Source organism: Myotis myotis, unplaced genomic scaffold (assembly GCF_014108235.1).
Source record: "Myotis myotis isolate mMyoMyo1 unplaced genomic scaffold, mMyoMyo1.p scaffold_m19_p_5, whole genome shotgun sequence".
In the NCBI taxonomy this organism is placed as follows: Eukaryota; Metazoa; Chordata; class Mammalia; order Chiroptera; family Vespertilionidae; genus Myotis; species Myotis myotis.
The window spans coordinates 88,116,472-88,138,915 of NW_023416357.1; the positions used below are offsets into that span (position 1 = coordinate 88,116,472).

General features: G+C 40.3%; 1 protein-coding gene across 4 annotated transcripts in view; it reads right to left on the reverse strand.

Moving 5' to 3' along the window:
• Positions 1–22,444, reverse strand: part of TPST1 (tyrosylprotein sulfotransferase 1) — an 89,207-nt gene that overhangs the window by 15,597 nt on the left and 51,166 nt on the right. For 3 of the 4 annotated variants that reach the window (XM_036310301.1, XM_036310300.1, XM_036310302.1), the window contains one exon: positions 7,710–7,908. The exons of the other annotated variant lie outside the window; for it this stretch is intronic. In XM_036310301.1, coding sequence (XP_036166194.1) covers positions 7,710–7,908 — 199 coding nt within the window. The remainder of the gene's footprint in view (positions 1–7,709; positions 7,909–22,444) is intronic. 4 annotated transcript variants of the gene reach the window in all.

The following is a 22,444-nucleotide window of genomic DNA, read 5'->3' on the forward strand; positions in this document are numbered from 1 at the left end:
TCCTGTTGTGGTTGGAGAAGATATTTTGTATGAGTTAAATAATTTAAAATGTACTGAACATTATTTTATGGCCTAACACATGGCCATGCTGGAAAACGTTCCGTGAGCTCTTGAGAAGAATGTGCTGTTACGGGGCGGAGCACTCTGTGTAAGCCTGTTAGGTCTCAGTAGTTTATAGTGTTGTTCAAGTCCTGTTTTTCCTTACTGATGTGTCTAGATGCTTTATCTGAAATTGAAATTATGTCAGTGTTGCCCCGTATGTTTTGAGGACTCTGCTCCTCATATCTGCTCATTGGTTCAGAGATTATGTAAATACAGATGAGCACGGCCTTTTCCCACCCCTACTCTACTTTCCTACTACTTAGCTTCTGCTATCAGGGAACAAGTTTGGACCATAAGTTCAATTTTGGACGTTGTTTGAGGTCCTCACAAACAGCCAGGTGGAGATATACAGAAGGTAGTTGGAAATTATGAGCCCGGGGCTCAGGAAAGAGACCCACTGAGAAATACAGATTGATGATCATCAGCAAATAGGCTGCAATCAAACTGAGTGGATCAGCTTGACTGAGGAGACTATAAAACAGAAGTCCTTTATCTGATGGGCTTCAGGGGCACCGATGAATCCACTGAAATTTTGTATATATATGTGTCTATATTTCTGAGGTAGAGATCCACAGGTTTTATTGGATTCTCAAATAGGCCTGTAAACCTAAAAATATTAAAAACCTAAGGAGGAGGGAGAAGACTAAAGATGCAACCTAAAGGGCACTATTTACTAAAATGTGCTACAATTAGAGTCTGTGACAGGAAAGAGCATGGAATGTGTTAGCATTTCATTTCCAATTTACCATCTGAGTCACAGCACCCATGAAGCACATGATTTTTACTCAAAGCTGGGCAATATGTCCCCCAAATATGCTGTCTTAGACACCAGTACTTCTAGACTTGTACAAAAACCAGCACATATAGGCCTAGGGCTTTGGATTCTATATTCCCATACAAAATAAAAGGAATTTATTCCCACTTTCCACCCTATAAAGGGAACAATCTCGTCAGCTACCTTCTTTCTTTGGAGCCTATCTCATGTCATAGCTGACAATCAAAGATCACTTTTTAAGCATTACTTTATAAAACTTCATGATCATCAATGCTGTATATTTAAATATCTGTGTTTTTACAGGCAAAAAAAGTTTCGAAAGCACACAGGATTTGGATTGCAAGAAGGGCTATGAAATACAAACCCACGAAACAAGAACGTCAGCTTGTATGCATTACCACAAAGTGCCCAAAAATGCAATTATAGTTCACACTTTATCTTTTTTCCCTCAAAATCATTTGTCACGTTAGAGATAGGAGGGCATGGGAAGGTTTTTCTTTTCAGTGTGCATTCTGAAGCCCTTTCAAAAGCCACAAATGTGTCTGAAACAAATTCTCTAGTCACATGGATTCAAGTCATAGCATTCTTCCCAAACTACCACTCAAGCAAGCCAAGAATAATCTAGCCAGCCAACTTGAATGTAGGAAAACTATAATGCTACTGCCTGGAAAACCTCTAAATACCATTTACACATGCACATTGGTTTATAAAAACCATTTCAGTATTGTATAAAGGAAAAAGCTATGAATTACCAATTACTAAGAGATTATCAAGCACTATGATGAGGGATACTAGATTGATATGTAACTCATCTTTAGCAAAATGTAGTTCACAAAACTTTAAAGCATATAAAACTTTTTTAAAAACTTAAGAGATGGTTCATAAAAAGATATGTACATATAGGTTAAATTAGAAAATGTTCAATTACATTAATAAATGAAACCTATTAAAATTAGAAAAAATCTAAAATAAAATGATGTATATTATGCTATTAGTTTAAAAGTTTAAAAAAATTATCAACATATATCAAACACCTTAAAAAATATCAAGTACTATGATCTGGTTTAATTCTACTCTCATTAGTCTAACCTAAAAGAATATACAAAAAAACTAAAATGTACTATGTGTAAATATGTTCATTGTAGCATGATTTGTCAAAAAGAAATTGTAAACAACGAAAGAAAAATGGTAAAACGAATTCTAGAACATACACTAGAGAAACATTTTATTTGCTCATTCATTTATTTACTATGTTTCAGAAAGGACTTAAGGTGGCTCATGTAAGGATATATTACATAACCATGAAAATTTATGTTTAAAAAGCATGTGCACAATGGGAAAATACTAATAAATATTAAGAGGAAAGGCTTGGATACAAAATCATGTGTATGCAAAGGTAAGACTATAAAATATGTAATCTTATCTGTTTACCAACATGTAGAGAAGGAAGGGAATCCATCAAAACAATAAGAATGGTATGTGTATCATACCATTGGTAATATAGCAGGATAATAATAAGATAGGAATATTCCTGAGCAAATGAATGGAGAAACTGAGACAAGAAAATTAAACAAAGCCAAACAGTTTGGGCAACTTGCAGACAGCTTGTAAAGTGCAAGATCCTATCTTCCCCAACCAAAACCACTTGCGAGCAAATGGTTAATACCTCTCCTCCCTAACCAGAGAATACATAGCTTAAGTCAACCTGGTCTGAGAAAACAGAGAACAAAGATTGAATTAATACCATTTGTGCCAACTAAACTCAAGAACAAATATCACTTGGGGGATGTTAGGGCAGGAGGAGGGGTGGGAAGAAAAAGGGGAATTTATCTCACCCACTGAATAAAGAAGGCAGCAGTCTTGGGACTTGCCAAGATAAAACTACTAGATGTTCTTAGAAATTCTGGGAAAAGTCACAAAAAAGTAAAAGGGGGACCTTGAAATCTAGTCTGTTGCCCAAGATATCTGTCAGAGTAACCCTGAAACCTACAGACAGAAAAGTATAAAACTCTTAAACCTCCACCAGGGGCACTCAGACCAGCTGGGTTGCCCACTGTGCTTTTGATAAGTGTATTTTTAAAATTTGTTTGCCTTGCTCCCTTATTAAATTTGCTTGCTTTGCTACAACATTGCGGTCTGTCACTCATCTGAAATCTTTCTTATGAGACTGACTAGAACTGAGGAGGGGACAGCCCTCACCCTCTGACTCAGGGGGCCGTCCAGTAACAGTAACATTATAAGTGAATTTTATTCTCTTATCTTTTATACTGAGGTTATATTTTTATAGTAAAATGTTCATATATATAAAAAGTATAAAAAGAACAAAGATTATTTTACAAATAAAAAATCTGTCTTTATATATGATGGGTTACAAGAAGATAGCTCTTCCTACATAGCCACTGATGAACTGAAAAAGGAAAATGAAAATAATACTTAAGAGAAAAAAATCCACATTGGAAATTAACCTCATAAGATATAAACTTGTGCCCGGCTTGTGTTGCCCAGTGGTTGAGCATTGACTTATAAACCAAGAGGTCATGGTCTGAGGCCTGGTCAGGGCACATGCCCAGGTGGCCAGCTCAATCCCCAGTAGGGGGCATGCAATGATCAGTGGCAGCCGATCAATGATTCTCATCATTGATGTTTCTTTTTTTTTCTTTCATCATTGTTTCTACCTCTCCCTCTCCCTTCTTCTCTGATATATATATATATATATATCAATTAAAGGTATCAAAAGAAAGAGAGAATAAAGAGAATATATTATAAGGTTGTGGGGAGGGGAGATCACTGACATAAACAAAATAATGCCTGAAAAAGGCAAGAAAGTTTAATCTTGAAATCAAATAATTTATCAGTGAACTTATGCTAACATGGTTTTCTTGTTTAAATTATAGTTTCAAATACATCTAGAGACTGAAAGTAGAACTGTGACTGCCAGGGGCTGGAGGGAGGGAGAATAGGTAATGAGTATGTAGTTTCAGTTTGGAAAAATGAAAACAGTTCTGGAGATGGATGGTGGGGATAGTTGCACAACAATGCAAATGGATGCTTTTCAGAGTCACCACCAGGCCCTGGGAGGCCTCCCAGATCCCATTTCCCGGAGGCTGTGGACAGCTCCCTGGATCAGGCCTGATTTTTCAGCGACGCCCGTGACACCAGCTTGTCAGTCACCGGGGCAGAGGCCTACCTGGTCCAACAGTCTTTCAGGGCTGGGAGTTCCCAGAGCAGCGAGAAAAAAAGCCCCTGATGCCTCCCCCACTGTGGGGGCTGCCGTGACCCGTGCCCCACCAGCGGCTTGCTGGGTGACCTTTGGCAAAACAAACCCCTGGGCTTTACTGAGCTCGCTATATCTAGGTGGCAAATGAACGGGGTTGGATGAACATCTTTGAGATCCCAACCAATTCTGGCTTCCAAACTGCAGCTTCCATTTAATTGCCAGGCTGTCCAAAACCTTTTTGCACTGGGGCTTGGGGCGTAGTGCAAATTTCCCACAAAAGTAACGCCCCAACATGGGGGGTGAGTGGCTAGAAGAGGTTGGGAGGTCTCCCAGGGGAATAGGAAGAGGGCCCAAGGCCCAGCTGGCTCCATCTCTGAGAAGCCAGGAGAGGACAATGGGGCATCAATTCTGAGCCTTGTTGTCCAGAGGGAATTTGACTGTGGCTCTGTCAGGGGTAGTCATTCCTATCTCCAGGCCCAAATCGGCAGTTGGTCTCTCTCCAGGGCCATTTCTAGTGGGTTCCAACCTCTCTGCCCTCCCACACCCAAGGTTTGCATTAACTGATTTCATAGAAAGCAGAAAGAAAACCGCCTTCTCCCAAGCTCACACTCTTCCATCCCTGGCCCCAGATTTAAGGACTACCCATGTTTTGGGACCCTGGTGTCGAAAGAAAAGGAAAGAAAGAAAGAAAGAAAAGAAAGAAAGAGGGGAGGGGAAGGGAGGGGAGGGGGGAGGGGAGGGGAGGAAGAAAGAAAGAAAAACTCATTTGAACCCTGTAAACACATATGCCAGGCTGAAAAGCCACCAGGCTCTTAATAGGACTAGTTCTTGCAAAATAGCAAAGGGATGGGGGTGGTGGGAAGGGAAGATTAAAAAACAAACAAAAACAAAAAAAAAACAATGAAAATGTATTAATGCCACTGAACTATACATTTATAATGTTAAGTGGTAAATTTTATGTTATGTGCAACATTTTGGTTTACAATATATATTGATGGGGAAAATAAGACATTTTGGGGGGGCTAGCAATCTGAATCTGTGCCAGTAATCTAATGTACTTTATAGCCTATGATTAAGATTAAGTCACTGCCCCTTTCTCCACAATTTGGTCTTGCAAGACCTGTTTACCTAAGTATTATTCCCATTTTACAGAGGCCATAAACCATGAACAATCCCAGGAGTGGGTTATCAACACTGGCACCAGGCCAGGTCTTTAGGTGTGGTCTCACGGCCCCTATCCCAACACCTAGGGCTTTTTGCAAAGCCTGCGAAAGGTCCAGAAGTCCCATCCCATATTTGGGGGGCAAAGAAACCGAAGGGTATAAAGGGAAAGCTTCCTCCATATTGGCTTGCTCAGGATTTGGAGAGAAACATTCTCCCCTGAGTCACTGTACTGGTACATGTGGAACATCTGAAAATAAATGGGTTTTTCCTGTGTCTCCAGTACTCCTGCATATTTTATGGTCGCCTGGTAAATTCTGTAACAATATATTTGGTCATTCAGATGACCAAAATATATTTCTCAGATGTATCTGGTCTTCATCCACAATTCTTGGCTCACAGCTCTCCAACTCCTTGTAATATCTTAAGTGATGGGAGCAACAATGGTGCCTCTTGTTAATGAGGTGACTTTTGGAAACAACCCCAGGGTAGAGGCTGGTTGTCACTGGAAACAAACCATGTGGTTTGAGGTTTAGAACATTCAGTCCCACCCCAATTTTCAGGGAGGGGAGAAGGGCTTGAGGCTGAATCAATGGACAGTGGTCAAAGACTTAGTCAATCATGACTATATAATGACGCCTTCGTAAAAAACCGAAAGGACAGCTCTTAGACCCTTTTTGGAGAGCTTCCACCTACAGGAACCAGAATGCTACCATGTGCTGGTATCAGCCCCATGAGGCTAGAATCTCCTTTATTCGGGACCCCCCCACCACATAACTCTTTGTCTCACTATCGATTCCTATCCTTTAATGTCCTTAGTAATAAATCCATAATTTAAGTGAGTAAATGGGTTTTCTTGAGTTTTGTGAGTCATTCTACCAAATTAATTAAATCCAAGGAGGGTCATGGGAACCTCTGATTTGTAGCTGTTCGGTACAACCGGGGCTGCAACTGGTATCTAAAGTGGAGGGTGGTCATGTGGGAATGAGCCCTTCCCCTGTGGAATCTGATCTGTCTCTGGGTAAATGGTGCCAGAATTTAGTTGCATTCTTGGACACCCTACTGGCGTCAGAGAACTGCTTGGTGGTGTGGGGAAGCCTGTACACACAAGATGGAATTTGGTCTGAGAATCCTTTCATTATGCATATTTTACCACAATTTTAAAAAAGAATACATTAAGGTCTGATTTGAAGTAGACTCAACTGGTAAGGTATATATATTCAGATTAGCTCTTGAATTTTCAGCTTTTCTGAAACAATATTTCATAAAGATGTGAACATACTTTTTTTTTGTTTTTTTTTTAAAAATATATTTTATTGATTTTTTACAGAGAGGAAGGGAGAGAGATAGAGAGTCAGAAACATCGATGAGAGAGAAACATCGACCAGCCGCCTCCTGCACATCCCCCACCGGGGATGTGCCCGCAACCCAGGTACATGCCCTTGACCAGAATCGAACCTAGGACCTTTCAGTCCGCAGGCCGACGCTCTATCCACTGAGCCAAACCCGTTTTGGCAAGATGTGAACATACGTTTTTAATCGGAAAATTTATAATATACTTTAACAGCAACTTTTTCTCAATCAGAAGGTAATTTATTGCATGTTTAATAATTCTTCTAATGTAGCCTAGGTTTAGTTTTTAAGTATCAAGAAATCATGCCTCATCTAAACAATGGTTTAAAAGTAAAGTAGTCATTAGATTCAAAGAAAAAAGAAACTAGAATTAAGTGAGGTTGCTAGGTTGCTAGTAATTCTGGTATTTATGCAAATTTGTGGTAAATCAGCTATGAGTATAAATCTCCCCCAACAGTAAGCACCATCCTATGGAACTGGAGAGCATTATGCTAAGTGAAATAAGCCAGTCAATGAAGGAAAAATACCACATGTTCTCACTCATTCATGGATAATAGAGACCATTATAAACTTTTGAACAATAATAGATACAGAGGCAGAGCTGCCTCAAACAGATTGTCAAACTGCAGCGGGAAGGCCGGGGAGGGTTGGGGGGCAGGAGGTAGGGGGGTAAGAGATCAACTAAAGGACTTGTATGCATGCATATAAGCATAACCAATGGACATAAGACACTGGGGGATAGGGGAGGCTAGGGGACTGTCTAGGGCGGGGGGATAAAATGGACACATATGTAATACCCTTTGTAATACTTTAAGCAATAAATTTTAAAAAAAAAAGAAAAAGAAAAAGAAAAAAAACAACAGTAAGCACCATCCTAGAAATTGTGCAAAATATATTTAAAAATTGTCCCCATAGTTCCTGGGAAGAGCCACAGTTTTCCTTAAAAATGCAGTGGAAGACATATGATAATATAGCATTCTACAAATAGAATTTTTCTACTTTAAAATATTTTTCTAATTACAAAAAGCAAGGAAAAAAAAACTTTTCAAGATTCAAATTCTATATCCAGTTTTCTCAATTCACTTTAAAAATCTCACTTACCCTTCTAGTGTTTTCAAGGATTTTGGGATCAGGTTTTCCATAGTTGGGTGGATTGGCATATGGGTCATATCCAAGTTTGGCAAGCATGGGTGCAATCACTGCCATGTCTTGTAAAACGTCTGGAGGTATTTTCCCAACCCATTTTGATAGAGCTGCTACATTGACTGGCTTGATGACTTGGTCTGTTGATCTCTCCACTCTGGAAACAATAGAATATGAATAAATATTTATTTAAAATACAAAAAAAAAGTGTTCAAAGACCACTGAAAATTATTTTTGATAACTTTAAAAATGTTAAGTGTCTTCATTATAATGCGGGCACTGACCAGGCTTAACAGTATTTACCAGAAATTGTTTAATATGCTAAATTTGACAGTAATTATTGGCAACCTCAGATTTCTAGAAATAGGAAAAAGGATGAGCTGATACCATCTGCACAAAATGTGCTGACATTTTAATTACAATGTTCAGAAAAAAATACAACTGCTTAGAAAAACAGCTAGTCGACTTACTCGAAATGCACCAAAAAGAAAAAAGACAGGACTGATGAATGACTAGATGGACAGACATGTGATAAAGCCAATATAGCAAAATCTTAATTGTATAAATGTAAAATCTTAATTGTGTAAGATAGTGGGTATAATTCTTTCCATTCTTTGTACATTTGAAAATTTTCATAATAAAACAGTGGAGAGAACCATGATCCACTAAGAATACATAATATTCATGTGTTCTATTTTATTGTTGACTTCCTGAAGAACTCTACTTTCCAAGGAAGAAAAAGAGGTGCTGTTTCTGACTTTTAATATTACAAAATAAATGTGTTCTACCTCTTAACCTAGAAACCTACTTTAAGCTTGTATTGACTATATTCACAATATTTTACTAAACAACTCATAATCTAAGGAAAAATCTACACTAATAAAAGAGAAAAATGGTAATTGGCGTACAACGCTACACTTTTCATTGGCTAATCAGGGCTATATGCAAATTAACTGCCAACTAAGATTGGCAGTTAACTGCCAACTAAGATTGGCAGTTAACTGCCAACAAGATGGCGGTTAATTTGCATATGTAGGCACAATGCAGGGAGGCGAAAGGGAAAGCAGGAAGAAGCCCCCTGCCACTGACAGTGATCGGAAACCCAGGGGGGAGCTAAGAGCTGGGGGGCAGGGCAAAGGCGGCCCTGGGGAATGATCGGAGAATCAGGCACCTTTTCTGCCCTGGCCAGTGATAGCAGGAAGTAGGGGTGGAGCCAGCGATGGGAGCTGGGCACGGTCGAAGCTGGCAGTCCCGGGAGCTAGGGGTCCCTTGCCTGGGCCTAAAGCGAAGCCCACGATTGCGGGGCCGCTGCAGCTGCGGGTCCCCGCTGCCTGGGCCGGACGCCTAGGCCAGAGGCGTTAGGCCTGGGCAGGGGCGGAGCCTGCAACCGCGGGGAGCTGGGGGTCCCCTGCCCAGGCCTGACACCTCTGCCGGAGGCCTCAGGCCTAGGTGGGGGGCGGAGCCGGGGATTGGAGGGATATGATGGTCCCCCTGCCCAGGCCTGAAGCCTGGGTCAGAGGCGTCAGGCTTGGGCGGGGGGTGGAGCAAGCGATCAGAGGGAGATGGGGGTCCCCTGCCCAGGCATGATTCCTGGGCCAGAGGCCTCAGGCCTGGGCGGGGGCCAGAGCCAGTGATCGGGGGGAGATGGGGGTCCCCTGTCCAAGCCTGACACCTCTGGCGGAGGTGTCAGGCCTGGGCAAGGGGCCGATCAGGCGATCGGAGGGTGATGGGGGTCTACGCCTCTGGCCGAGGCATCAGGCCTGGGCTGGGGGCAGAACCAGTGATGGGGGGAAATGAGGGTCCCCTGCCCAGGCCTGACGCCTCTGTCAGAGGCGTCAGGCCTGGGCAAGGGGCCGATCCTGCGATTGGAGGGTGATGGGGGTCAACACCTGAGGGCTCCCAGTATGTGAGAGGGGGCAGGCTGGGCTGAGGAACACTCCCCCACACACACACCCAGTGCACGAATTTCGTGCACCGGGCCCCTAGTATAATATAAAATGACATCTAGATACAAATTGGTTCTGAATTAGCAGATTTTGGCCAAATGACTAAAACAAAAGTGCTTAAGAGAGTTACATATCATAACATAGGTCATTCAAACATGGTATTCAAACAAAGGTAACAACCCTTTTTCTTTAAGTATGTGGCCTTTCACTGCAGATAATCACTATCTGATGAGGAATCCCTCAAAGGGGCTCCCTGCCTAAAAAGACAAGAGAAAATGAAATTATTCTTCCCTGGTTTAGGGAGTGACTATAGGGTTAAGCCTTGGACTGACCTGTTGGCAAAGCCACAAACAAGTCCCAGCTAAGAGGGCACAGCTCTCTTAGCATAATTAGGCTTGACCTTATGATGCTCCCTAGATCTTATCTGGGAAGCTAATGGGCTGTGGGAGATGCAGCAAGTGCTGCCAAAACAAGTGAAACTCACAAGAACATTGTAACTATGGTGACCACTACCTTGTTTACCTCTGGCTATAAAATAAAGGCTCAGCTTGCCTCTGGATCTCTCTGTGGCCTCAGCCAGGCACAGGAAGATCCACCTAGACTCAGCTTATTCTCTGTCTGTCTTTTCTACATCCTTCACTGCTCCCTCTCAGGCTCACCTAACCCTTGGCTGTGCTGGCACGGCACACCCTGAGATTCTGTGAGGCCACTAGCTCCAGGTTTTTTTCCTGCCTCAATAACCAATTCTTTTTTCCTCTCTTAAAAATTTATCCCAGACTCCACTTAACCCACAGCTCTCTTCACTCTACACATTTCTCCTGGATGGGTTCACCTCTAATGATCCTTGCTTGACTTTCTTTTCTCTCCTTTTTTTTTTTCTTTTTTGAGAGAGGAAGTGGAGGGAGGTGAAAGAGAGAGAGAGAGAGAGAGAGAGAGAGAGAGAGAGAGAGAGAATTGATGTGAGAGAGAAACATCAATCAGTTGCCTCCCCAATGTGGCCTGACCAGTAATCCAACCCATCACCTTTTGGTGTACAAGACAACTCTCCAATCAACTGAGCCAGGGCATTTGCTTGACTTTCTTTACCTGCATGGAGAACATCCTGGCCCTAGCCAGTTTGGCTAAGTTGGTTGGGCGTAGTCCCATGCACCAAAGGGTTGCTGCTTTGATTTCTGGTCAGGCTCATGACTGGATTACTACAAAAGCCTCATAATTTCCCTGCATTTAAATAGTTGGCTTTCAGCCCAACTACCTAACAGTCCACCAGAATATAAGGAAATTCTATGTCTTATTAATCTCTCTATCACCAGCACTAGCACATGAACATAAAATAGGTACTCAAAAAATATTTGTTAAATAAATAACAAAAAACTTTTCATGAAATAAAAACTTACAAATTTAGTTTGTACAAACATGATCAAGAGAAGTCATGGATCATACCTTTATAAGGAGATCAACTGATACAAGATGAAATAACTAGAGAATATTCAGGTACAAACTGCATGATATTTACTGTGGATGTATTAGGAATGTTAGAGAATGAGAGCCATGTCTGCAGAAATAAACATCTCCAGCATAAAAAAAGTTTTATAGTAAACAAAGAAAAACATTTTCTGATCATTCTATGTCAGGTACTTTGCATATGATATCTCATTTAAACCTTAAAACAACCTTAAGAGAAAGATATTATCAGTCCTCAGTTTTCAAATGTGTAAACTGAGACCCAGAGACAGTTAAGTGAGTTACCCAGAATCACAGAGTCTAGAAATAATGAAGTTAGAATTAGAATCCATATCTATCTGACTCCAAAGTCCCCAGTTTCTCTATTGCTATATTATTGATTAACTTAATTTTTACATTATATGCCTCCCTGAAAACCTTGGCCTTTTGCCCTGAGTAGATTGAGCAAGTTGGTTTGCCACAATGGCAGGATCATACAGATGAACTATACATATAATCCGAATATATCATGCTGTGCTGGTACCGTTTAACAGCCTGTTCTCCATGGAAGAAAAGGCCAGGATTTGTTGCATTTACTGATGACTATAGTGGAACAACTCCCACCAAATGGCTGATTTCAACCTACCAACATGAAGTCACCAACTGCAGAGTTCGGAATAGATGCACAAAATGAGCTTTCTGCAGCTGGGGCAAGCCACCTCCAGCAGACCACTGGATATCTACAGGGCCACAGTCTCTTGTCCTAATTTTTGAAACCCAAAAAGCTCTAAGAACTAAACATATTCCTGTAATTCATTTAGTAGTGAAACAGGACTTGAACTTATCAGAATCTATGTATAGGCTTTATTCTACTTGATATAAACACTCACACTCTTTGATGAAATATTAATGTGTTTGATTACAGAGTGTTGAGCCAGAACCAACAAAATCCTATATAATAAAAGGGTAACATGCAAATTGACCCTAACAGTGGAATGACTGGTCGCTACGATGTGTACTGACCGCCAGGTGGCAGACGCTCAATGCAGGAGCTGCCCCCTGATGGTCAGTGCACTCCCACAGGGGGAGCTCCGCTCAGCCACAAGCCAGGCTGATGGCTGTGAGCGCAACAGCGGTGGCAGGAGCCCCTCCCACCTCCGCGGCAGTGCTAAGGCTGTCTGTGGGGAGTGAGCCTAAGCTGCAGGCGAATATCCCCCAAGGGCTCCTGGGCTTCCAGAGAGATGTCTGACTGCCAGCTTAGAACTGATACCCTGGGGAGCAGGTTCAAGCTGGCAGGTGGACACCCCCAAGGGCTCCCTAACTGCGAGAAGGCGTAGACTGGGCTGAGGCACCCCACTCCAAGTGCACGAATTTTTGTGCACCGGGTCTCTAGTATCTATAATAATAAAAGTGTAATATGCTAATTAGACCAGACAGCCAAACGACCTTCCAGACAACCTTCCAGACAACCTTCCAGAAGAAGCCAGGGTTGCAAGGGCTGAGGCAAGCCACTGCAGCTGCGAGGGCCAAGCCCCTTGCATGAATTTTGTGCATCGGGCCTCCAGTGTTATATAATGTGTTATGTCACAAGAGGCCCAGTGCACAAAATTCATGCATTCCGGGGGGTGAGGGTCCCTCAGTCTGGCCTGCGCCCTTTCACAGTCAAAGAGCCCTCAGGGGATGTCCAACTGACGGCTTAGGCCCGTTCCCTGGACATTCTTAGCCTTGCTGTGGAGGCGGAGAGGCTCCCGTCACCACCGCTGCACTTGCCAGCGTGAGCCTGGCTTCTGGCTGACCGGCGCTCCCCCTGTGGGAGCACACTGACCACCAGGGGCAGCTCCTGCATTGGGCGTCTGCCCCCCTGGTGGTCAGTGCACATCATAGCAACTGGTCAACCAGTCAGCTGTCTGCCCCTGGTGGTCAGTGCACATCATAGTGAGAGGTTGAGCAGCCTTAGCATATCATTAGCATATTATACTTTGATTGGTCGAATGGCCGACTGGACACTTAGCATATTAAGCTTTTATTATATAGGATATGATCTTTCTAAACTCCAGAACTTTCTCAATTCTGAAACATATGTGTGTTAGGCAATGGAGCCACACATAAGGTCTTGTATGCCATGACTGGGAAGCTGGCTTTATCTTGACAATGTTTGGGGATGATAGAAGGGTTTAATTATAAGAGTGATATGGTAGAATATTCAGTGGGAAGAATCCATTGAAAGATGGGACAATCAGGATCAGGAAAAACAATACAGATGTTCAAGTATATATTGGATGAGTTGAAAAATTATTAAAGTTTCAACTAGAGCAAATGAAACAGAGCTGGAAGAAAGAAAATCTCTATAGATTTTTAAAAGAGATATTTATAAGACTTACTGGCCAATTAGATATGGGGGAAGTAGGGAAAGGAGTCTAAATGAACTCAGATTTGACTTTAAGGACTGAATGGATGGTGTTATCATTCATTATAATAGAGAACATGGAGGAAAAACATAATGTTGCTTTGTTTGTTTCAGGTGTAGGGAGCAAAAAAAAAAGAGGTAAATTGATAGTACTCAGAAAGTTATCAAAGGTGTAAAGAAAAATCAGAGATTGGAATGTAGCATGTGCTCAGTAATAAATAATAATAATAATTTTTTTTTAATCCAGATTATAGCACTGGCTCATAAGTAAAGTGAAAGCCACTATTTACCATTAGGATTGAAGAAATGATTTAAAATAAAGTCCAACCATCTCTTGTCTGAAAGAGATAGAACTCTAAAATAAAAGAATTTGGAAAGCTTTGTTATATAACCAGAGTCACAAAATCCACTAGCAGCAAATGTAGTTCCTATGGACTCCTTAGGGGAAGAACTTGGAATCCTATTGCATTATCAATCAGGTGCTTCTCACTAAGACAGTAGTAATGGCATTTTATATTTATTGAGCATAAAAATCAAATTAATCATTTAACAAAATTTTTTTTTTATTGATTTCAGAGAGGGGGAGAGAGAGAGAGATAGAAACATCAATGATGAGAGAGAATCATTGATCGGCTGCCTCCTGCACATCCCCTACTGGGGATCAAGCCCACAACCCAGGCATGTGCCCTTGGCTGGAATCGAACCTGGGACCCTTCAGTCCGCAGGCCAACACTCTATCCACTGAGCCAAACCAGCTAGGGCCAAATTAATCATTTTTTGAATACCCACTATGTGTCACATCAAGTGTTAGATACTAAAGATGCAAAGATGACTGACTAGGCCACAGCCCTCCTCTCAAGAAGATCAGAATCCAGTACGAGAGATAACATAGAAACATGATTAATATACAGCACGATAAATGTAATGACAAAGGTTAGAAACCATATCATTGGAATGTAGGAAACAGAAGTAGGCTAATTCTTCTCTTGGGTGAGGACACATGAGTCAGGGTAAATTACCAAGTAGTTAATGCAAGAGTTAGCATTGTATGGGTTGCAGGCCAAATCTAGTCCCACTGCCTGTCTGGCCTTTGAGCTAAGAATGGCCTTTACATTTTTAAGTAGTGTTTTTTTTTTAATAAAAAGAATAATATCTCATAACACATGAATCACATAATATCAAATTTCAATGTCATAAAGTTTTATTGGAACACAGTCATGCTCATTTGTTTACATACTGTCTATGGCTGCTCTTGTCCGCAATGAGAGTTGAGTAGTTGAGAGAAGGACCTTATGGTTCCCAAAACCTAAAAGATTTACTATTTAGCCTTGTACAGAAAAAAGGTGTCAACCCTGATCTAAGACTGTATCTTAAGGGCTGTAGGATCTAGTGAAGGGGGAAGGGTCTCAGGAGATGTCCTTCCTCACAGAAGAACCCAATCAACATTTGCATACATGAGGGAACCTGTGAGTTTAGAGAATGGCACATGAGGAGAGTAAAGGATGTACTGAGGCTACTTGGTGAGGAGTGTGAGGGGGGAAAGTGTTTACTTTGCACTTATCAGGTTCAAGAAAGGTATCTGTTGGTCTATAAGGATGGATAAGTAAGATAAAATGAAATAGAAAATAAAAAGCAATCCTCCAGGAGGTCATTGTCTGTTGGTGAACCACAGGAACTTTCCCACTCTTTTTTAAAAATATGTTTTTATTGATTTATAGAGAGAGGGAGAGCAATAGAGAGACAGAAACATCTCTCTTCCATCGGCTGCCTCCCGCATGCCCCTAGTGGGGATCAAGCCCACAACCCCAGGCTTGTGCCCTGACTGGGAATAGAACTGTAGACCTCTTGCCCTGACTGGTTTGGCTCAGTGGATAAAGCGTCGGCCTATGGACTGAAGGGTCCCAGGTTTGATTCCAGTCAGGGGCATGTACCTTGGTTGCGGGCACATCCCCAGTAGGGGGTGTGCAGGAGGCAGCTGATCGATGTCGTTGATGTTTCTAACTCTCTATCCCTCTCCCTTCCTCTCTGTAAAAAATCAATAAAATATATATTAAAAAAAAAAAAAAAGAACTGTAGACCTCTTGGTTCATGGGTTGACACTTAACCACTGAGCCACACGGCTGGACCAAACTTTATACTCTTAAGAGCTGAGTTCCAAATCAACTCTTTGGGCTCACCTTTCCTCTCTTCCCATGGGTTCTAGTTATTTAGTTTGGCTTTTTCTAAGAGGAAGCAAGGTGTAGCAGGATAATACAAACCTGGAGTTGGGCCTGTGTGATCTCACTTTGTGATCTAAGAAAACTGATCCTCAGAGTCTGGGGATAATGACCACTAGCAGGTAGAGACACAGTTTCAAAAAGATTGTTTAAATGCAGAGATTGGGAAACTATGGCTCAAATCTGGTCTGCTGCCTGATTTATAAATTAAGATTTACAGGAACACAGCCACACCCAATTGTTTCTGCACTGTCTACGGCTGCTTTTGTTCTACTATATCAGAGCTGAACAGTTACGACAGAAATCATGTGGCCTGTAAAGCCAAAAATATCTGACCCTTTACAGAAAAAGTTTGCCATTCTGTGTTCAAAAGGGTACAGTGATTAGAAAGAAATGAGCCTGGTCCAGAGAGCCTGATTTTCTTTTTCAGACAACAACCTGCAGGCTGGATGGAGCTCATCAAATCTCTCTTACTCTTGTGGTCCTTCCAGAAATTAACCAACAGTTAGGTCTGAAGTGTACTAGGGTATAAACTAGTTACCATTCCAGTATCTTCGAGTCTCCCTGGGACCTTAAAACATGACAGACTGGTATATTTCAAAATCTACAACCCAGGCACAGCACTGCAGGCAAGACACCTGGGAATCTGTAGGTTCTCCCCCATTGTAAGTGCCCAGGCTTCCTTCCCACTGTAGCATTCATAGCAGAAGACACTCCTCCTCGGAGAATGGGGGCAATGCCAAGGTCTTGAATGACTGAGATGAATATAATCCTCCAAGACACTCATTTTAAAAGCATGGATCTTTCACAAGTCTTCATTGAACACTTACAGCTAGGCCGGCTGCCAAACCACAGGTGTGAATCATAATACACAGTAACTACAGGAAACCAAATCTTCTGCACTAAAGCATCAGGGCTAGAATGGACATGCAAAAAGGCATGTGTAAAAGAGGACATAATCTATATGGCTAGTGTTATTATAGTAAAACTAAAGATGAAATACCATTAACTCATGTTTTCAAAGATTATTTCACTTCTAGAAAATGCTCCTTTTATGTCTTGTGAAAAAAGATCTAAAAATGTATACACAACAGAAATTCAATTTTGTAAAAATAGGTTATATATGAATGTTTTATATGTATATGCATAGAATTATACAAAAATGCTAACAATGACAGTGACATGACTAAGTGTGATTTTTATTTTCTTAGAGTCACTCAGAAGTCCAATAACTATATCTGAAGCTCAATATAGTCCAAACTAAACTCCTGATCTTCCCCCAAAATCTACTATTTTCGTAGCCCTTCCCATCTCAGTTGAAAGCAACTCCATTCTTCATGTGCAGGATTAAACAAAATAAAACTGAAATTGTCTTTTGACTACTCTCTTTTTCTCATACTCCACATCCAATCCATCAAAAATCTTATCAACTATACCTCAAAATATATCCAAATAGCATCACTTCTCATGAACTCCACTGCCATTCCCCTGGTCCAAGCCAATATTATCTCTTGCCTTGATTTCTACAATATTTTTCTAAATAGTCTCCCCGCTTCTTCCTTGATATCTTTGTGGTCTACTCTCAGTATGTGAGCCAGATAGAGCCTTTAAAAACACAAGTCTTATCTTGTCTCTTGGGAAGATATGATAAGAAACCAACTCATTATTTTGAAAACTACCAAATAAAGAATAAGAATCAAGTATTTATCATTCGTTTTTCCTATCCCGTAAATCTGGGTATCAAATAGTAGATGCAGGGAGTATCACTTTATAAAAGTTTTCCAACTAATACATAGAAAGGAAATCAGGTTAGAATATCAAAATGTTGTAGGATCCAACACATTGATGAATCTAGGCACCGAGGATCATGGCTGCTAAAATCACAGCCTTGCCAAGTCGAATCTTGAGTCTGATTAATCCTCTGGATTCAGATGCCAATTTGCATGAAGTACAGAATTCAAAAGAATACGTTGGACAGTCAGCAGTTAGATTGCAAAAATTTTGCAATCAGCTAAATTAAGATTGTAAATAACTTTACAGGCTAAATGACCCAGACTCTTCTAAAACTAAAGAATCTGATACCCCTGGCTGGTTTGGCTCAGTGGATAGAGCGTCGGCCTGTGACTGAAGGGTGGTCATGGGTTCAGTTCTGGTCAAGACCATGTACCTCTGTTGCATGCCCTACTCCTGGCCCCGGTCGGGGTGAGTGTGGGAGGCAATCACTCGATGTATCTCTCTCACATTGATGTTTCTCTCTGTGTCTCTCCCCCTCCCTTCCACTCTCTCTAAAAATCAATGGGAAAATATCCTCAGGTGAGGATTAACAACAACAAAAAGAACATGATAAAGAAAGAAATTGATTAAAAGAAATTCAAGACATCAAATTATTTTTAATAGCCGAAACCGGTTTGGCTCAGTGGATAGAGCGTCGGCCTGTGGACTGAAAGGTCCCAGGTTCGATTCCGGTCAAGGGCATGTACCTGGGTTGCGGGCACATCCCCAGTGGGAGATGTGCAGGAGGCAGCTGATCGATGTTTCTCTCTCATCGATGTTTCTAGCTCTCTATCTCTCTCCCTTCCTCTCTGTGAAAAATCAATAAAATATATTTTAAAAAAAAAGTTTAAAAAAAATTATTTTTAATAGGTAAGACTATAGTATATAGGTATACACAACTGGGTGATAAAACTATAAAGAAATATAAGGAAGTGATCCTGACAGTGCCAGAATAGTGGATAGGTGATAAAGTCTGAGAGAGCATACATGGAAAGGCTTCTAGATTGGCAAAGTTTGATTTCTTGACATAGCTAATAGTTACAAGGGTGTCTGACTTATTAAAAATCATTAAACTATTTCTAAATTGTCCTTACAATGGTCTTCAAGGTGCTACACAACATAATCTGAATTCCACAAACTCCCATGTCCATGTCGCTAATACTCTCACCTTCTTCAAGACCTTCCTCAGATCTCAGCTTCTCCATGAGGAATATCCTGACCACTCTACTTAATATTACAGCCTGTCCCTCAAAATCCCCTGGGTCTTGATTCCCTTTACTCTCCTGATTTTTCTCTTTCCATAGCACTTAAAACCTCCTAATACACTATAGGCTTTTCTTATTTAGTGTGACTTTTGTTTTTTGCTTTTTCCCACTAGATTGTAGGCTCCATGAGGGCGGGAATTTTTGTTTTGTTCACCTGCTCTTGCTCTCCCATAGGTCTCTGCTAGAAATGTCTACCTTATCAATGAGGACAGGATTTCCCTACTATCCCTATGCCTCCGCTCTTGGCAATTGCCTATTTTCTGCTTTATTTCTCTCTACAGTACTTATTACCATCTGATAAATGAGACATTTAACTTATTTTTTTATGGATGACTCCCAAATACTAATGTAAGGTCAGTGAAGACAGGGTTTATTTTGTTTTGTCTTTGTTAACTGCTTTCGCCCCAATTTAGAACATTACCTGGCATATAATGGGTGCTCAGTAAAAACATGTTAAGTAAACAAATAGTTTACTTAACAGTTTTTATTTATGAATGACAACTAAATTTTACCAAGAGCCTTTTCAGCATTTAAGTGACATGCTCATATGGTTCTCTTTAATTTACTAATGAAGTGAATTATATTAAAAGATTTTTCTGGGTCATAATAGTGTATTAATCTTTGATATACTGGTGAATTCTGTTTACTAATATTTTATTTATGACTTTAGCATCTATATGCATAAGAAAATTGATCTGAGGTTTTCTTTTCTGTTAATTTCTACAGGGTTCTATCATTAAGTCACGGTTTCATAAGATGAACTGGGGAATTTTCCATCTTTTTCTATGACCTAAAATAGTTTAAATAGCATTGGACTCAGCTGTTCTCTAAAGGTTAAAAACAATTCAATTGTTAATCATCTATGATTTTTTAAATAGACCCTCTTAATTACCTTTTCAATCTCTTTGATGCTAATAAACCTATTTAAGTTTGCCATCTACCTTGAAAAATCAGCGATTGTCTCTAGGCTTTCAATTTATTACAAATGTACTTTCATGCAGTATTATCATAGAATTATTTTAATTTCTATCTGTGACTAACACTATTATATATGTGATATGTATTACCTTTATATTGATCATCTTAAATCATCAATTTTGGTTTTTATTTATCCTTTCTACTATTTTTACCTATTTTATTAATTTCAGCTTTTAACTGCATTGACTTTAGAATCCTACTATTCTTGGCCCTGGCTGGGTAGCTCAGTTGATTAGAACATCGTCCTAATACATCAAGGTTGTGGGTTCAATCCCCAGTCAGGGCACATACAAGAACCAATCAATGAATGCATAACTAAGTGGAACAACAAATTGATGTTTCTCTCTGTAATCAATTAATTTTTTAAAAATTTAAAAAAGAATCCTAGTACTCCTTTGTGTAGCATTCCATACCATTGTCCTAAATTTTTTTTTTATTTGGGCCTATTTCTTATTCTGTTCTTTACCACTTATCAAGACAGATCAATCTTGATTCACATGCAAGGAGAATTTATTATTAAAGGACTGAGAAGGGTCTCATTAGAAAAGGTAATGGAGCTTCATTAGCAGCATTAAACTGGAGGTTCCAGAAGGCATGGGCAGTGAAGGCTAAAGTATGGCTAAACAAGAAAAGTAGCTACTTAATGTAGACTCACTGCAACATGTATGTGTACGCACATTCCTGCTCCACTCCCATCTTTAATATTTGTTCCATTAAGGCAGGAATTTTTGTCTCTTTTGTTCACTGCTGTATCACGAGTGCCTACAATGGTGCCAAGCACATAGCAGAAGCTCAATACTTGTTGAATAAGTGAAGAAACTGGAGAAATCTGTTTCTAATTCTTCAGATAAAAACCAGCATTTCTAGCTTCAGATTAAAGCTAGTACAAAGTCAAGAAAAAAATCCCTCTTCTCCCTGATTAACCTTCCTCTCCTCTGTGCCCTGGTCATGTCCCAGTCCTTATTCTTCAGTTCCTTGGACATTCTGGGATGAAAGCAGCTCTGTTGTGGTTTTGTCTCTTCTTGTTTTATTTTCTCTGTGTAGCAACATCTTGGCGTTTGACCAGCCCTTGCATTCTTTGTGAGGAACAGATTTCATTTGTTTTTTATGGCCTACAAGTAGTTGTAAAAACACTGGCACTTCTATTTTTCAAAAGTTCTCTCACTTGCTCATTCTGCCTTGATCCTCCAGTGGGAAATAACAGAACCAAGCTGCTTTAATGTTGCTAATAATTGCCCTTAGTCCATTATGGACTTCAAAAATAACATTTGTGACAAAATATTTAAATATTACCTAAAATCAAATAGTTTAATCAGCAGATTTATCATCAGACCTAATTATGTTTTTTCTCAAAGGTAAATCATTTTAACATGTTATATCTGAAGGCTTTTAGCAGTTACAAATAATGAAACTTGGCTGAATTTCCTTCCAGAATGACTGCATAGTATTATTTATCTCTGATTTAAACAACATTGATAGAGCAATCTATATATATAAAAGCCTAAGCGACCGAATGACCTAACAACCGGTTGACGTTCAACTCAGGAGCTGCCCCCCGGTGGTCAGTGTGCTCCCATAGCCAACCTCCCGTGGCCAGCCAAACTCCCATGACCCCAAGTGGCCCCGATCACCGGCCAGGCTGAGGGACCCCACCTGTGCACGAATTAGTGCACTGGGCCTCTAGTAAAGATATACACTGAGTGGCCAGATTATTATCACCGGACAGATTATTATGACCACCCCATCAGTACTTCATTGACACTTCCAAAAATACTGTGAATACTGAAAACTTCCTAAGCAAATACTCTCAAGGTTTTATTATTATTATTATTTGCGTAACTAATTCACTTCACTGTACTGATGCGGTGGTCATAATAATCTGGCCAGTCATAATAATCTGGCTACTCAGTGTATATTTCTTTGAGATCTTAACCTATCTTTCATAATATGAAGTACAGAAGACCTTCAAGAGCAGCAACTTTTTTTTAAGTGTTTAACTCAAAGTTTTATGTCTACACCCATGTAACCACCACCCAGAAGACAGAGAACATGTCCAGCCTCCAAAGTGTCTCCTTTGTGTTGCATCCCAGTCAGTACCCCAAAGATAACCACTATTCTAACTACTACTAGATCGGTTTTACCTACTTTTGAACTTCATATAAGTGGAAACTAGATTCTATACTCATTTGTGTCTGGATTTTTATGCAAAGGATATTATTTGTGAGATTCAACCCCATTGTATCAGTAGTTTGTCCCTTTTTTATTGCTGAGTAGTATCTCATCATATGAATATACTACATTATCCATTCCCATGTTGGTGAGCATTTGGATTTGTTTCCAGGTTTTGGCTATTATAAATGGTACTGCTATAAATATTTTTTGTGTAAGTCTTTTGGTATAATTTCATCGTGTGTATAACTTCTTTCTGTTGCATATATACATACCCAGGAGTATATTGAATTGGTCATAAGACAGTCATATGTTTTTGCCATGTAGCCATAACAAGTAGTTTCCCCACATAGCTATACTAGTTTACACTCCCACCAACATTAAGAGTGCCACTTGCTTATATCCCTGCCAACACTCTTTGTCCATCCATTCAATATTAACCATTTTGGTGGAAATGTAGGGGTATCTCACTATAGTGTGTGTTTTTTTAATATTTTTA